The sequence below is a fragment of the Myodes glareolus genome, chromosome 12 (genome assembly GCF_982192425.1).
Source record: "Myodes glareolus chromosome 12, mMyoGla1.1, whole genome shotgun sequence".
NCBI lineage: Eukaryota > Metazoa > Chordata > Mammalia > Rodentia > Cricetidae > Myodes > Myodes glareolus.
In genome coordinates this window covers 3187567-3204342 of record NC_142037.1, presented here as the reverse complement: position 1 = coordinate 3204342, position 16776 = coordinate 3187567, and the positions used below count along the sequence as shown (strand labels likewise).

Here is a 16776-nt window from a genome sequence, read left to right as displayed (position 1 = left end):
AAAATAAGAAATACATCATAAAAATAAAAAGCCTACCATGCAAATTAAACTCTTGAACAATTTTAAAGAAACAATATTCCTGAAAGTTTATATTTTTAGTTTCAACTATTGTTGTATTTCAAAATGCTCAAGATACCTATTTCCTCATACCCTTTCCCAGCAAAATTGAAAACCTCATTAGAAAAAAAAATTCTATTTTATACTATAACCTGTAAAATATATTTCATTAGCTATAAAATATGGATTTTTTTTACTTTTGGTCCTGGTATTAAGTGCCCCAAGGAGGTAGGCACTGTCATCCGAGAAGCATCATCTTCATCCTTCCACAGTCCCTGTGCAGAAAGGCTGCTGGGGGAACAAGATTGGCAAGCCCCACACTGTTCCTTCCATGCAAGTGGACAGGCTGCTGTGGCTCTGTGCTGGTGTCTCATCTCTGTCCCCAGAGGCACTGGCTTTGTCTTTGCTTCTGTGCCCAAGAAACTACTGATGATGACTGACTTTGATGGCTACTACACACCAGCCAGGGGCTGCACTGCCACCCTGGACAACTTTGCCAAGCCACCTTTGGTGCCATCTCCAAGACCTGACCTCTGGAAAAAGATTGTGTTCACCAAGTCTCCTTATCAGGACTTTACTGAGCATCTTGTGAAAGTCCATACCAGTTTCTGTTCAGAGGACCAAGACTCCAGCTGTGGCAACCATACAGGGCTTTTATACAAGAAAAATAAAAGTGAATTAAATCTGGAAAAATGGATTTTTAAATTTTATTTTTAAATTATGTATATGTGTGTCTGTGTCTGCACGTAGATACATGCCCATGAGTATAGGTACCCTCAGAGAGCAGGAGAAGGGATCAGACCCCTTGGACCTGGAGTTACAAACAGTTATGAACTGTCTAATATGGGGACAAGGAATTGAACTACACATCTCTCAAGCTGGATATGCTTAATCTTTTTTCACTATACACCATTTTTACTTTGAGATTTAATAAAATAAAGTTTTAAGCCAGGTGGTGGTGGAATGGTGACACACGCCTTTGATCCCAGCACTCCAGTAGAGGCAGGCAGATCTCTGTGAGTTTGAGGACAGACTGCCGTACAGAGTGAGTTCTAGGACAGTCAAGGCTACACAAAGAAATCTAGTCTTAAACACACACACACACTGGTCTATTGTTCTAAGGAAGCGTGTAACCTCAGGACTTGGGAAGTAGAAGCAGGAGAATCTGTTCACAAAACAGGCTAGACTGAGAAGAACCAAAGACAGTAAACTCTGTTGTGTAAAGCAATAGTATTTTCTACGGTGACTAAACATGAAAATTCCTCAAGCGACTTCAATGTGACTCTTACTACCTCAACAGCAATCTGACTTAGCACTTAGGATAATTCTGTAATTCGTCCCAGGAAAAGTGTTGGAAATTATGTTAATTACTATATCATAACTCTTAAGGTCGGTAGCACTGGCATGGGAATGGCTTCTGAGAAATGCTGTTTCAAGTTCGCCTTCACAAATCAAACCTTCACCTAATCTGTGATCAAGTTCATAACACACTTTGAGGTCATTTATAACCATGCACCTGCTCTATCTAGACTCTACATCCACTCTGTGCAGAATTAACTGACCTAAGAAAACACTGTGATCCACCTTACTGTACTCTGGACTTCCAGCATAACTCCAAGCTCAGCAGAACGGGCAATTTTGGTGCTGTTCTTACTCAGCAGAGCCATAAAAACCATTTTCTCCCTTAGGAGATTCACATAAAAGATTAAGACAAAAGCTCCTGGTTGTAGCCCTGGCTGTCCTGGAACTCACTCTGTAGACCAGACTGGCCTAGAATTCATAGATCCACCTGCCTCTGCCTCCCAAGCGCTGGGATTAAAGGTGTGTACCACCACAGCCAGCTCCTCATTCCTTTGTATTACCACATTTGCTGTGCAGTTTAGCAAAGACAACCTTTGTTCAGCATTTTAGATTAGGTGATTAGAACAGTCGAGATTAAGTCTTTGCATTCTTGTGCACATGCCCACACAGAGACATACAAAATTACAAATAAATATAAATCTCATTAAAAAGGAAATGCATTCCCAAATAAACATGCCAACAACTGTTAAAAAGGCTAAGAAGCAGCTTTATTTTAAAACAAATACCAATTAAATCAGCAAATAGCTTTTATCAAGGTAAATTCTTTTTAAATAGAAACTGAACACATATGTATCAAATTGCACATTCATTCACTGGTACAAACACACCTCCAAAACAAGCTAATACAATGAAAACACATGACTGTGTATAACACAAGCAAAGAGCAAGACACTATTTTCCAAGACCATCATTTTACCTAAATATACTGGCAGGTAGAGAAAATCAATGCACACACTTAACATATGCGTACTAGAATCCAAAGCACTCTGTAAATACAACACTGGCGCTCACAGAAGCGTAAACAAGCTTGGTCTGATAGGGATCTATGATAGGCAGGGTTGTGACTGAGTGAGCAGTGATAAACTAGAGATGAGGTTCACGGAATAAATGGATGAAACCAAACCGGAAGGCACACACCCACAGCACGCCAGCTCAGTATGCAAACAGAGATGACTGGAACGTGACCCGAGCTAGACTAGACTCTCTTGGCTTTAAAGGCCCTGCTGCAGACCTGCTGCTCTGCTTCCTGGTTCTGAGAAGCAAAACTAAAGAAGCTGTTAGTGGGTTCCAGGACTGCAGGAGAATCCACAAAAAATGGTCTGAATTGAACATCTTCGTCTCCACCACCTCGGCTTTCAACTGGTGTGCGGTCCAGAGGAAACTTTGAGCTGTTCACTAGGGGAGAGAATTAAGGAAGAATGTAAGAATATTCCTAATAGATCTCTAAGTACAAAATAATAGCCATTGAATAAATATTTAACACAATTTAACTCCTATGAGATGGAGAAAATAATTATCTTAAACTCATCTCCTGTGATAAGATAAAAAAGACGATGTCACTCAGCTCTTCCCTACCACAGAACACACAATAGCTTCTGTGAAAATCAAACAGACTGAATAAACATCTGGCTAATCCTACCAGACCCTTCCTCGGCTTTAACGGACTTCACTGAGGAGGAAAAAGCTGATTGTATCTCCTAAAAATAAGAGGGGTCAAAAGCTAAGTACAGGGCTAGAGAGAAGCTCAGGGGTTAGCAGCAGTGCTGGTCCTGCAGCAGACCCAGGTTTGGCTCCTACCACTCACGTAGTGAGTGGGTCACAACCATCCAGTTCCATGGGATCCAACACCCTCTTCTGGCTTCCATTATCAGTACACGAGTGGTACACACAGGCAACACATATACATAAAAAAGAAATCTTTCTTAAAATGTACAAAAAAGAATAAAGAAACACATACAAGGACAAGAAAACTGTGTACAACAGCCATTTGGAATGACTAAATTATTGAGGAATAATCTTTTTGTACACTGTGAAGATGTGTCTTTGGCAAGGCGCCCTCTGATTGGCTAGTCAAGTAGAGGTTAGGTAGGACTTCTGGGCAGAAAGAAAGAAAGAGGAGATGAATCTAGCCTGGGGCGGGGAGTGGAGACCCAGGGAAAAGAGGAAGTACAAGATGGAAGAGAGGTAAAAAGCCATGAGGCAAAACATAGATTAATATAACTGGGTTAATTTAAGTTATAAGAGTTAGTGGGATAAGCCTAAAGTATAGCCAAGCTTTCATAATTAATCACGAGTCTCTGGGTCGTGGGAGCTGGCATACAGAGAAAGACTCGCTACACAAAACTGCCGTTTATACATAAAGAAGCTAAGCAGAAAACCTCATTTTCAGATTGATCTCACTTGAGTACTGAAACTAGTTTGCAGACCAGCTGGTCTCAAACTCACAGAAATCCACTTGCCTCAGGTTCCTGAGTCCTGGGTCTAAAGGTGCACAAGCACAGTGTCAGGCAGGAACATCCTTATTTATTTGCTTTTGTTAGACAGGGTCCCACTATGTAGCTCTGGCTGTCCTGGGACTCCAGATCCATCTGCCTTTGCCTCCCATGGGCTGGACTAAAGGTTTGCACCACTAGACCTGGCCACGAGACATTTTGTTTGTTTGTTCTTACCACCTCATCCCCATTCTAGAACATCATTTTCTCTCACTGAACCTTTTTTCTTAGCCTATAATTAACGTCAAAATTTGAGTACTCGGAAAAGTCTACCACCAAAGACTTCAATGTTTGTATGCCAATTTATACAATTATATTAATATTGAGAACAAAACTACTAGATTCTATTGCTATCAAGGCAAAGAGTGGGAATGAGTCACCCACCTATCGACAAAGATCCTGAGTCAGCCTAGATTTTAAATTGCCTACTTGAACAACAGTCGCATCCTCACTACTTAGAATCATGCCCAAGAGTCAGGCACAGGAAATATATTCGGTAATTATGTCATGACTGAATAAGCAATTAAATGATCAAAAGGCAAAAACAAGAACTGTGCAGTCTGGACCACGAAGATGGTTCAGTGAGTAAGGGCACTTGCTACCCAGCCTGACAACCTGAGTTCAGTCCCCAGGAACCACTTGGTGCATGGAGATTCATGCACGTTGTCCTCTGACCTGTCCATGCGTATTGTGGCACATACACAATGCCCCACAGACACACAGACACGCACACACAGACACACAAAGTAAATAAATGTAATGAAATAAAAACACATTTTGGCATGTGAAAGAAACTAGAACACGGCCTTATTGGCTAATGACAGGAGCTGGCGAAGGGAATCACAGGAAAACACGAAACAGCAGTGCTTAGCGCCCCCAACAAAAAAGTTACAGCTCGGATTAACTACTACCATCAAATAGCTAGCCGTGCACAACTTCAACATTTGTTTTACAGAGATTAATTAATTCTGCTCAAATTGACAATAATTTAAACTAGATATGGTAGCACACTGCTTTAATCCCAAGATTTGAGAGCCAGAGGCAGGCAGATCTGAGTTTGAGGACAGTGATCCACACAGTGAATTCCAGAACATTCAGAGTTGTGTAGAGACCTTGTCTCAAATTAAAAAAAAAAAAAAGGTAATTTAAATGTATGCAAATACAACTGAGAGCAATAGTGTGCAGAGTAAGCAAGGAATCCACAGCTCACCACGGCTCACCACCCTCAAAGTGTGCAAAATTATAGTTTAAAAACTAGGTGTTGGGTATTAGATCCCTTCTTACCTAATGGAAAGCCAAAGACACCGGACTGTGTGATCGTAGCTTGTTCCTGGGAACCCTCTTGGCTAGCAATAGTGATATTTCGTAGCCTAAGGCTATCATAAAGGCCTTGGAGCTTTTGATACTGGCGATTGCGCTCCATAAGTTTTTCAGAGATATCACTAAACTTTTTCTTGTATTCTTCTAGAACTTTCTTCATGGAGGTGACCTCTCCTTTCATAGAGGTCAATTCTACATCTTTGCTCTGTATTTGCTGTGTATATATCTTTTCCATCTGCTTCAGATGGCCCTCAGCCTTGCTAAAATTATATTCTTGATAGAGACGTTCCTGGTGCACCTGTGCAATAGAGAAGCAGCACAGCATTACACACTTTAAAACCTCATTCAAGCTCAAGTGGAAAGGATGCTTATACAGGGATACCATTTTCACAATATTTAAAACCAGGTTAAAAACATAATCATGCTGGGCAGTATGGTACACATTTTAATCCCAGTACTTGGAGGCAGAGGCAGGTAGATCTCTGTGGGTTAGAGGCCAGCCTGGTCTACAGAGTGAGTCAGGACAGTCAGGACTACACAAGGAAACCCTGTCTCAAAAAAAAACAAACAACAAACAAAAAAAAACCATAATTACAACATACAGCGAGGTGATTACAGAAAATGGGCTACTCAAAAAATCATATCAAAATAAGTATGCCTTATCTGCGAGTAACATATATCCTAAAAGTTCTAAAGAAATGCAACACAAGTTAGGTGTGAAGGTTTATGCATGTAGTAGTCACAGACATAGGAACTGTGCAGGAGGATCAGTTCAAGGTAAGCCATCTCAGTTATGGTAAGTTCAAGGCCATCTGGGCAACAGGAGTCAAAGCCAAGAAAAAAATACATGTTTACATGATACATGCACACATATGAAGTCCAATTTCTGAAAAATCCAGAGTTATAAAAATAAGACCCCCTATATCCTTGTAGGAAATATTCTTATTTCCTAAAATTTACACACATGTAACCCATGTTGGGCAGAACCTGTAACTAGAACATAGCAAACAAAACAGAAGGTCACTTCTCTGGTACATAAGACCGCAAAGTCTATCTTCCTTGGAGATGCCTTCTTTGCTGACTGGAAAAAGAAGTCCTGATGGGAAAACCTAGAATGGGAGCAATTGCAAAATACTGAGTCCCACAAGATTAAGTCAGAATGAATCAGACCTGAATACAAACTGCAAATCAACTTGTAGGCGATAACACAAGGGAGATCTGGCCGGATGGTGGTGGTGCACGCCTTTAATCCCAGCACTCGGGAGGCAGAGGCAGGTGGATCTCTGTGAGTTCGAGGCCAGCCTGGACTACAACAGCTAGTTCCAGGACAGGCTCCAAAGCAACAGAGAAACCCTGTCTCAAATAAACAAACAAAAAACAACCCACAAGGGAGATCTAGAGACTTTGAAGTCGGCAATGACATTTACATTACCTATTTTTCTGTTGCCTGAACGTATGAGTGATGTGGTATTCCCCTCTGTATGCTGTGAACACCACTGGTTAAGAAGCTGCTTTGGGTCTATTGCAGCGTAGAACAGGGCAAGGTGGGAATTCCAAGCAGATAGAAGAGGAGAGAGTAGACAGAGTTAAAGAGACAAGATGCCAGAACTTTATCTGGTAAGCCACAGCTACGTGGCAATACACAGTTTAATAGAAATGAATTAATTTAAGATGTAAGAGCAACCTAGGAATATGTAGTCATTGGCCAAGCAGTGTTGCAATTAATATAGTTTCTGTGTGACTATTTCAGGTCTGGGCAGCTGAGAAACGAACAAGCAGTCTCCGCCTACATATGTGCACCAGTCAGAAGAGGCTTCTGATCCCCTGGAACTAGAGCGCTGCATGGCTGTGAGACACGGCTGTGAGTTACTGTGTGTGTCAGGAATCAAACCCAGGTCTTCCATGAAAGCCACAAGTCCTCTTCGCCAGTCAGCCATTTTTCCAGCCCCACCAATGACTTTAAGACAACACCAAAAAAGTCACTGCTAAGATGTTTATAAAATATAAATCTGTACTCCATGAAAGACACTGTTGTAAGAAAAAGACAAATTACAGACTGGGAGAACACATTTGTAAAAGATCTGAAAAAGGGCTGCTACCCAAAATAAGAAAGATCGTTTGAATGGCAATAACAACAAAACCACAACATAAATGGGCAAAGTCAGGGTATGGTAGCTTATGCCTTTAATTACAGCATAGCCAACATAGATAATTCCAGACCAGCTAGTTACATGAGACCTGTCCCAAAATTTAAACAAAAGCCTGAAGACCTCCTCAGTTTAACATCAAGACTGCACATGATGGACAGACCCAATTCCCACAACTTGTTATCTGACCTATGGATCAGGAACATGCACACACACTAATAAATGTAAAAATAGGCAGAAAATGAGCATAGGTTCCTGTCATGTTTCAAGAAAATGTAAAGTGATTCCACTCTACCTCATTAAAATGGTCAAAATGATAATCTGTCATTTTGGGCAGGAATGCAAAGTTGTAGTGCAGGCACTCTGGAAAACAGTTGGGTTTCCTACAAAAAAACAGGGTCAGCGCTGAAGAAGTGCTTGGCTAGCATATGCAAGACCCTGGGTTTGATCGTTAGCACTACAAAAACATTCTCGCCTGGCGGTAATGGTGTATGCCTTTAATCCCAGCACTCAGGAGGCACAGGCAGGTGGATCTCTGTGAGTTCGAGGCCAGCCTGGTCTACAGAGTGAGTTCCAGGACAGGCTCCAAAGCTACACAGAGAAACCCTGTCTAGAAAGACAAAAAAATAATCTCAAGCTGGGGTTGAACAAATGTGTAGGTAACTGCCACACAGTATAGACAATAAAATTCAAGTATAAGTACAGACAGTTTACTTGCAAAATATAAAAACAAAAATATCTACTTAGCACATGATAAATACTTGCAATAAAAATTAGGTGAGAATATTTAAAAAAAGTTTTCTATACATGCATGTGTTTATAAGAAATACAAATATAACAGTGAAGGGACATTTTAAGGAAATCCCTCAGAAGGGAGTAGACATTTAGCACAATGGTAAAGCACGTACCTTTTAAGTACAAAACCTTAGATTTGGCACTACCCCACACCAAGAGGAAAAAAGATCATACATAGGCCTCAGATTATACTTCAATGTACATGTGTGTTTGTGCACATGGAGACTGACGCCTGCCATCAGCCACCTTCCCCTCATGTGAGAGCCCCACTCTCCACGGACACAGCACTTTACCCATGGAGACATCTCCCAGCCCCTAAGCACTAACCTGGTATGTCCAGAAGGCCAATGCTCGGGAGCTGATGTCCAGCACAACCTCTGGCCGAAGCCCCGCCAGCACCATTGCTTTATACTCCTCTGACGGACTGAGCTCTGTGCGGACAATGTCTAGCTTTCCAGAAAGGGTGCTGTTGCAGGCAGGGCAGAGAGCTGGTGAACGACTGAACTCACCACTGCCGTGCTCGTCACAGAAGATGTGAGAGCAGGCAGTAACCCAAGCATAGCCAGAGAGTTTGAGACGACATTTTCGATAATTGCAAAGCAACATGTCTTCGTACAAGGACATGGTAATAGTCTCCAGAAGAAGAATCCTAACAAGGAATAAATGAAAAAAGTCAAATTGTAATGAATATGAAATTTTTATATGTACTTTTATTTTGACCAAAAGTGGACATTTTTTGTATTTATTAAAATGATATTAGCTGGACGGTTGTGGCACATGCCTTTAATCCCAGCACTTGGGAGGCAGAAGCAAGTGGATCTCTGTGAGTTCGAGGCCAGCCTGGTCTACAGAGCAAGTTCCAGGATAGCCAGGGCTACACTGAGAAATCCTGTCTCGAAAAACCAAAACCAAAAAAAAAAAAAAAAAATTATATTGATCTCAGCCTCGATATTGTGCTCTTTCCTTATACAAAGGCTGAGAATTCAGTTATACACAGATAATTCCAACTCTTACTAACGCCAAGAATACGATGAACATGGCAAATGCCTACAAACATCACAAAAAAATAAAAACGAAATCGCCCGTTGTGTCATTTCCAACACCAGAACAGACGCACTCTGCTTGTAAGGCAGCACTTGAGGTAGGAGCAGGCCGATCTCACAGCGAGTCCCAGGACAGTCAGAGTACTTCCTGCTTTGCAAATACGAGGCTGCACATGACTGCAGTAAAAACCTTAACTGACATTCTTAGGTTTTTTTTGTACATCTTAATTTCTCATATTCCTTAACTGAACTGCCTAGATTTTAAAAGACTAGCTGCCTGATAAAATTATATAAAAACTAAGCTAGTTCATCTATGATGAAGTCTGAAACTCTACATTAAAATGTTTGCTTAATAAAAGTTAAGTAATATATCTATTAATATTGCTATAGTTTAACACATTTACTGGTAATTCTTACTTTTCAGTATAGGGGGTAATTGCATTAGTAAGTCATGTATTGCATAATAGCGGTGATGTTTCCTTAGCAGTGATAGCCACACCTGTAATTCCAGTGCTCAGGAGGCTGAAGTAGTGTGCACATTGTTCGAGGTCAGCCTGTGCTACAAGCAAGCTCCTGATTCAAAAGCAAAATATATTCCCATGCTGGGATGCCTCGCCCAGCCTGGATTCAGGGTTGGTGCTTGGCCCTACCTCAGCTGGATGTGCCAGGCTTTGTTGACGCCCACGGGAGACCTGCCCCTCTCTGAACCGATGGGGTGGGGGGATGGGAAACTGTGGTTGGTATGCAAAATAAAATTTTAAAAATTTAGTTTAAAAAATTCTCCCCAAAAATAAAACATCAAACAAACAATCACACGTCGCCTTAAAGCTGGGTAACGGACGTGCTGACACCTTCACGTCTGTCCCGCCCGAGGCCGCTGCGGGCCCCAGGCCGGCTTCTGAGGGACAGACTCCTGCCAGCTCCCAGACAGCCTCAGGCCCTGGCTCCTCCGAGCAGACCCACAGAGCTCTCAATTCCCACTGAGAAACGACGGACAATACCTGCTGCACGGCGAACTAAAGGGGCGGCCTTCCGCCGTGAGACACGCGGGTTGCGTGAGGCCACACTGTCAGGGCGCATGCGTGGCGACCGCAGGGCCTGCTGGGTAGCGCAAGGGGGCTGCTGGGAGGCACGAGGCAGGCACGAGGCAGGGTGCTGAGAGGCACGAGGCAGGCAGCTGAGAGGCACGAGGCAGGCATGGGGCGGGGTGCTGGGTGGCATGAGGCAGGGTGCTGAGAGGCACGAGGCAGGCACGGGGCGGGGTGCTGGGAGGCACGAGGCAGGCACGGGGCGGGGTGCTGGGAGGCACGAGGCAGGCACGGGGCAGGGTGCTGGGAGGCACGAGGCAGGCACGGGGCAGGGTGCTGGGTGGCACCTGCATCTTGTTGCTGAGGTAACCAGCCAGATGCTTAACCTCCCATTTTTACACAACATATGTTTAGTGAGGTAACTGCTTTAAATCTGCATAACAATTAACCACACAACTCCTTAATCCCAGCCCTCGGGAGGTAGAAGCAGGCAGATCTCTGAGTCCGAGGCCAACATGGTCTATTGTGTGAGAAAAACCTGTCTCAAAAAACCAAAAGCCAAATAATGATAATAAATAAAAGCAACAGGATCAAGCAGGAACAAGTGCCATTTTTTTTCTATGTATGTGTGTATGTATTATGTATGTATGTATGTATGTATGTATGTATGTAAGATCTTTATCCAGGCCCGGCGGTGCATTTCTCCAATCCCAGCATTGGAGAGGAACACTGACCATTGAGTTCCGGGCCTAGACCACATACTGAGGCCCCTTCTCAAGTTACTCTTATTTTATTGATATCTGTGCCACATGTGCCCGTGTAGTGAGAAGAGTGCTGGATGCCCCAGAGCTGGAGTTGCAGACCTTAAGCTGCTGAGAATGGCCGGCTGCTCTAGACAGCAGTAACTGCTGAAGCGGCCCTCAGATGTCTTTGCTGGTAGTATTCAAATAGTTAAGTGGGTTATTTTGTTTGTTTTCAAGATTTATGTAATTTATGTACGCGTCTGCATGTACATCTGCACACTATAAGAGGGCACAGAAGCCAATGGAATGGTTGTGAGCCACCACGAGATGCTGGGAACTGAACTCAGGACCTCTGGAAGAGGAGCAGTCAGTGCTTTCAACTGCAGAAATATCTCTCCAGCTCCTAAATACTGCTGTCACTTTGCCCTTCCGAGGTTACCTGGGTGATTTTTGTGGCTGTCAATACTTTTTTCTAACTGAAAGTTAAAGCTGGGAAGAGGGCTAGAAGGTAGCTAGGATGCAAACCACACCTTTCTCTCCCAGCCACCTTCTCAGAAGAGCCTGTTGAACTAATTATATCTACACAATGGACTCCAACAGTGGATTTTCCCAATAGTAAAGCTCTGTCTCTGTTTTTGAGAACTCTCTGTATAGCAGGTGACCTTGAACTTCTGACCTTTGACTAAGTGCTGGTATCAGGGGAGTGTGTTGTGTGTTGTTTTTGTTCTTTTGGCTTTTTGAGGGACCTGTTTCCCAGCTCCCAAATAAATCACACAGAGGCTTATTCTAAGTTATGAATGCCCAGCCGTAGCTTGGCTTGTGTCTGGCCAGTTTTTCTTATGTTAACACATCTACCTTTTTCCGCTGGGCTTTTATGTTTCTTTAATTCTGTATTTCTTTTACTTCTTTACTTCTTTCTCCATGGCTTGCCACACTCCGAGTAGCTGGCTGACTGGCCCCTGAAATCCTCCTCTCCTTGTTCTGTTGCTCTTCTTTCCTCCCAAGATTTCTCCTTTTATTATCCTCTGCCTGCCAGCCCTGCTTCTCCTTGCTCCTGCTTCGTTATTGGCCATTCAGTTATTAGAACATCAGGTGTTTTAGACAGGCACAGTAATTAACACAGCTTCAGAGTTAAAACAAATGAAGCGTAAACAAAGCAACACCTGAAAATAACATTCCTCAACAGAAGTGTGTGCTGGAGATACAGAACCTGGTTCTTATACATGTTAGGAAAATAACTAGGCTACAGCCATTAAACCTTATCCCTTCAATTAAAGAAATAGCCCAAAACATTGTCCCCTACCCCTTTGGACAACCCCACCACAACTTAACCCTACGGGGACAAATTAGGGGAAACTGGAGAAGGAAAAGTAAATGTTAAACTTGTGAGAAGAAAAGGTGAGAAGGTAGCAGCCTCAGACTACAGTCAGTGGCTGGCATCTTAAATGCTTCAAGATGGGGCTGCTGGAGGTTAAGGACAGACTGGACAAGGGAACCAAACAAGCTGGTTTTGAAATTGAGGGCCTGCTATCTTATTTACTCACTGAGTGTCTGGGGTTGGGGTCAACTTCCTGCTTCCTGGAATTCAGTTTAGGGCCTTAGCTTGGGGGAGAGGGTCACGAGTAAACCATACACTACCTACTACTGTATGTTTACAATAACTGAGCCTTGAGTGTCTGTTTTTAACTGTCCCAAACAGAGTACAGATAAAGTACAATCTCACTTTTGGAGGATATTTTGTGAACTTACTTCCGAGTCGCTCTTACCAAACCTTTCTTGGACATGTATCCAGTAATACACATATTCCCTTTACTTATGTAAAAGTACACAGCCTTACTTATTCTTAGTAGACGTTGGTCCTAGACTTTTATAATTAAAACACTACTGACAAAACTAAGCCTGTGTATGTCTCCTTGACTGGACATTTAAAAAATTACTATAGAATACGAAGGAGCTGCATTAACATAAAATTCAAGTAAACTATATGCTGACCCACGAATTCCCTGACACTGAGCTCACTCAGCAGCATGTAGAGCTATCAAGGTTTGCTTTGTGCTCTTTTCAAATGAAATGCAAGTTGATTCTGTGGTTGGTTCTGCTGAGCCAACCTTCATCTTTGAATATGCTCTACCTTCACACTCAAGAGTTTAGCCTGCTTTGAAACATATTTATCAACTGGGCCAGATGGTGGCAGCACATCCCTTTAATCCCAGCACTTGGGAGACAGAGGCAAGCAGATTTGAGTTGTAGGACAGCCTGGTCTACATACAGAGCAAGGACTACATGGAAAACCCATCTCTGAAAGAAGGAAGGAAAGAGAATTGGACAAAGGTTCAGTGTTTAAGAGCACTAGATTGCTGCTCTTGCAGGACCTGGGCTCGATCTCCAGCATTCAGGTGGCCACTCACTACTGCCTGTTAACTCCAGCTCAGTTACCCTGACACCCTCTCTCTTGGCCTCCACCAGGAGTGTAACTGGTTACCAGACATACATCCAAGCAACACACACACACACAAATTTTAAAAAAAATTTATTTGGAAAGCAAATCATTTAAATCCCAGGATCAGTCACTACAGTCCTGTGGAATACGCACTACCGTGGGCAGCCAGCCCATCCTCATGAAGCCCTGAGAAGACAAGAGACTTAGGCTCTCGGCAATGGGGAACAAAGCTGGCCTGCAACCATATTATGAAGCATTTAGAAGATTCTGATAAGTCAGGGATCAGGCACATGGAACTTAAATTACCTTACAAAATTATGACAGACAAGTTACTGTCAAACCAAGATTAATCCACTAAGAAAATATTACTTAATTGTATAGGGAAACACAATATATTCTCATTCCATGCTGTGCCTAATTTTAGAATTAAATTATGCTTTGTGAGCCTGATAGTCGTGGCAATCCTGAATACGCCACCTGGCGGGAACAGAATTTATTTTAACTTTGTGTATGGGTCCTTTGCCTCCTCAGTTTCTGTTTAGGAATATCAAGTTGCAGTAAGACTAAGCATCTCGCCTTGTATTAAGGCGGGACAAGGTGATCCAGTATGAGAGTAGGGTCCCAAAAGCCAGCAAAAGAGTCAGAGACAGGCCCTGCTCCCACCCACAAGAGGACCAAGCTATACAACTGTCCCATGGACACAGAGGGCCTAACTCAATCCCACAGGTTTTCTGGTTGTCAGTTCAAACTCTGTAAGCTCCTCTGAGCCAGCTTAGCTTTCTTCAGCAGGATTTCCCACACTCAATCTAAAGTATGTCTGTGGGTCTCTGCATCTGTTTCCATCAGTTGCTGGAGGAAGCACCTCTGACGGCAGCTGGGTTAGGCAGCAGTCTGTAAGTATACCAGAATATCATTAGGCATCGTTATATTGATATTTTTTTTCTCCTGTTGTGTTTGGCTCTATCCTAGGTTTCTGGACCATTCAGCCAGCGGCAGGGTGGGCTCTCATGGCTCTCAGGCTGAACCAGTACCTGGTTGGCAGGACAGACTGTAGGTCAAAGGTTGATGTCCCAGTCCCTCCACCAGGAGTCTTGCCTGGTCAGAGGTGGCCATTTCAGGCTACAGCTGAGAATCCCTTGCACTGGACTTCTACCTGATCCTGACATGACCCCCATCCCTTTCCAGTCGGCTTTCAGTCCTCTCCCTCCTCACTCTACACCCGCATCTGAACCCCCACATTCCCATTCCACCTCACCCCAGTCCACCCTCAGTGAGATCCAGGTGACCCCCTTTGAGCCCCCCTTGTTACTTAGCCTCTCTGGGTGTGTGGACTGTAGCCTGGTTATCCTTTACAGCTAATACCTACTTGTCGTATACAATGATCATCTAAGATATGACACCAGGAAACATGCTGTTAAGTGACAGAACACATACTCAAACCCAGTACAGCAAGACTGAGCTGTGCACACCAGAGAGTGCTGGCTACTCTTTCAAAGTTCATGAATTCAATTCCCAGCATCTACATCGCGGCTCACAACCATCTATAATGAGATCAGGTACCCTCTTCTGGCCTGCAGGCATAATACATGAAGGCAGAACACTGTATACATAATAAATAAATCTTTAAGAAATACATTTTTTAAATTTTCGCCCGTGATATTTTTTAAAGATTTATTTATTATGTATACAACATTCTGCATCCATGTATGCCCACACACCAGAAAAGGGCAACATCTCATTACAGATGGTTGTGAGCCACCATGTGGTTGCTGGGAATTGAACTCAGGACCTCTGGAAGAGCAGTCAGTGCTCTTCACTACTGAGCCATCTCTCCAGCCCAAGAAATAAATCTTTAAGAAAAAAAAAATCTCAGTCTCAATCGTTACCATAAGAGAATGTAGACATTCATTATTTGTTGTACACCCATGACTTACAGCACGAAGGAGACCAGCTTAGAGTTCTCTCTTTGAATTTCTTGAATCCCGCCCTTAGTTTTGTTTTTTTTTTTGGGGGGGGAAGCAGGGGTGGGGGGAGAAATACTGTTTATAAGTTGTGTGTACTTCTGAATGACAGGGAGACCCAAGAGCTACACGATGGCTCTGAGGAGCACGGCTGCTCTTCCAGAGCCCAGGTTCAATTCCCAGCACCACACGGTGGCTCACAGCTGTCTGTCAACTCGTTACAGGGGATCCAATGCCCCTTTCTGGCCTGTGGGCACTGTCCTTGGCACACAGGCATACGGGAAGGCAAAGTACCAGTATACACAGAATAAAAATTTGAAATGAAACTGTCAAACTCATTAGCTAACAGAATCACACCAGCTCGCAGTGCTTTTTCTGTAGTGATTCCGGTAGGATCAACTAGATTTATCTCACATGATTATAAAGATCAAAACACAAAATGTTGACAGTATAAATCCTTTAAATTATAAATTTCCTGGAAGCGAAGGGCTAAAGCCAAGTAAGAAATCTATAGCTGAATTCATTTACGTGTTTGCTCAGCACATGTGTATAATCAGTGTGATCAGCTGAAACACGGACTTGACATGTACTTCATCACGGCAAACTGATTGACTGAGGGAGGCAAACTGTTGATGCTGCTCAAGCCAGAAATCCTCAAAGGCCTTTGCAACTAAATTTCAGCCTCTAATAACATTGCATCCCTTATCTTTCATGGTAAATATAATTATTGTAATATTTACCTGTTATTAAATGAATTCAGCTTTAATCTAGGAATCCATGCTGAAATCAAAATTACTTAGCATCATCCCTGGAAAATAAAAACACACAAAGGTTACACATTACACTTACATAAAACATACCAACACGCTCTATGTGCCAAGTCGCGAGGAAACTGATAACGCTCATCTTTACCTGAAGGCCATGTGCGGCACGCATTTGCCATCATAGCAAGTGGATGGAATAATGAAATCACTCTTGGCCACACACCAAGTTTAAGGTCTGTTAGCTTAGGCTACAAAGGATCTGCAAAATATAAATTTTTCAACAAAACCCTAAGCCAACATCAAATTGGGGAAGGACCTCTATACAAAGTTAGGGTTTTAAGAATTACGATGGGGTTAGATCACCTGAGCTCTGCTCCTAACGCTCACATCAGGCAGCCCAGTGAGTCCAGCTCCAGTGAGTCCACCATTCTCTTCTGGCAGCACACTCACAGGATGGCGGGGTAAGGAGGCTTTAACTTCCTCTGCCATAAGAGCTTTCTTGTACCGGAAATAAAGTTCATTACCACAAATAACCTCCAACCTTCCTATCCTTCACCTAATTATGAACTAGAATTTTTCACATTGTTAGCAATTAACATTAAAATTGTTGTTAGATTAGTGGCA

At 42.9% G+C, this 16776-nt stretch overlaps 1 protein-coding gene and 1 non-coding gene across 2 annotated transcripts; both read right to left on the bottom strand.

Annotated features, from left to right (window-relative positions):
- Positions 1-2104: 2104 nt before the first annotated feature.
- On the bottom strand, positions 2105-10362 carry Ccnb1ip1 (cyclin B1 interacting protein 1). Its single transcript, XM_048435591.3, has 4 exons — positions 10218-10362; positions 8501-8822; positions 5196-5529; positions 2105-2814 (listed from the first exon to the last, which is right to left on the bottom strand). Exons 2-4 carry the CDS (start codon positions 8795-8797, stop codon positions 2615-2617), a joined length of 831 nt encoding a protein of 276 aa, XP_048291548.3. The 5' UTR covers positions 8798-8822; positions 10218-10362; the 3' UTR covers positions 2105-2614.
- A 5555-nt stretch (positions 10363-15917) lies between these two features.
- Positions 15918-15994, bottom strand: LOC125401390 (small nucleolar RNA SNORD126). The gene has a single exon (XR_007232335.1). It is a non-coding gene; the product is annotated as a small nucleolar RNA SNORD126 (small nucleolar RNA).
- Between the last annotated feature and the right edge of the window lie 782 nt (positions 15995-16776).

Coding starts and splice junctions, on each gene's coding strand:
- Ccnb1ip1 (XM_048435591.3), bottom strand. CDS start 8,797: ATGTCCTTGTACGAAGACATGTTGCTTTGCAATTATCGAAAATGTCGT. Junction 5,530..8,500: donor TGGCCTTCTGGACATACCAG/GTTAGTGCTTAG, acceptor TCTATTGCACAG/GTGCACCAGGAACGTCTCTA. Junction 2,815..5,195: donor TGTCTTTGGCTTTCCATTAG/GTAAGAAGGGAT, acceptor TCTCTCCCCTAG/TGAACAGCTCAAAGTTTCCT.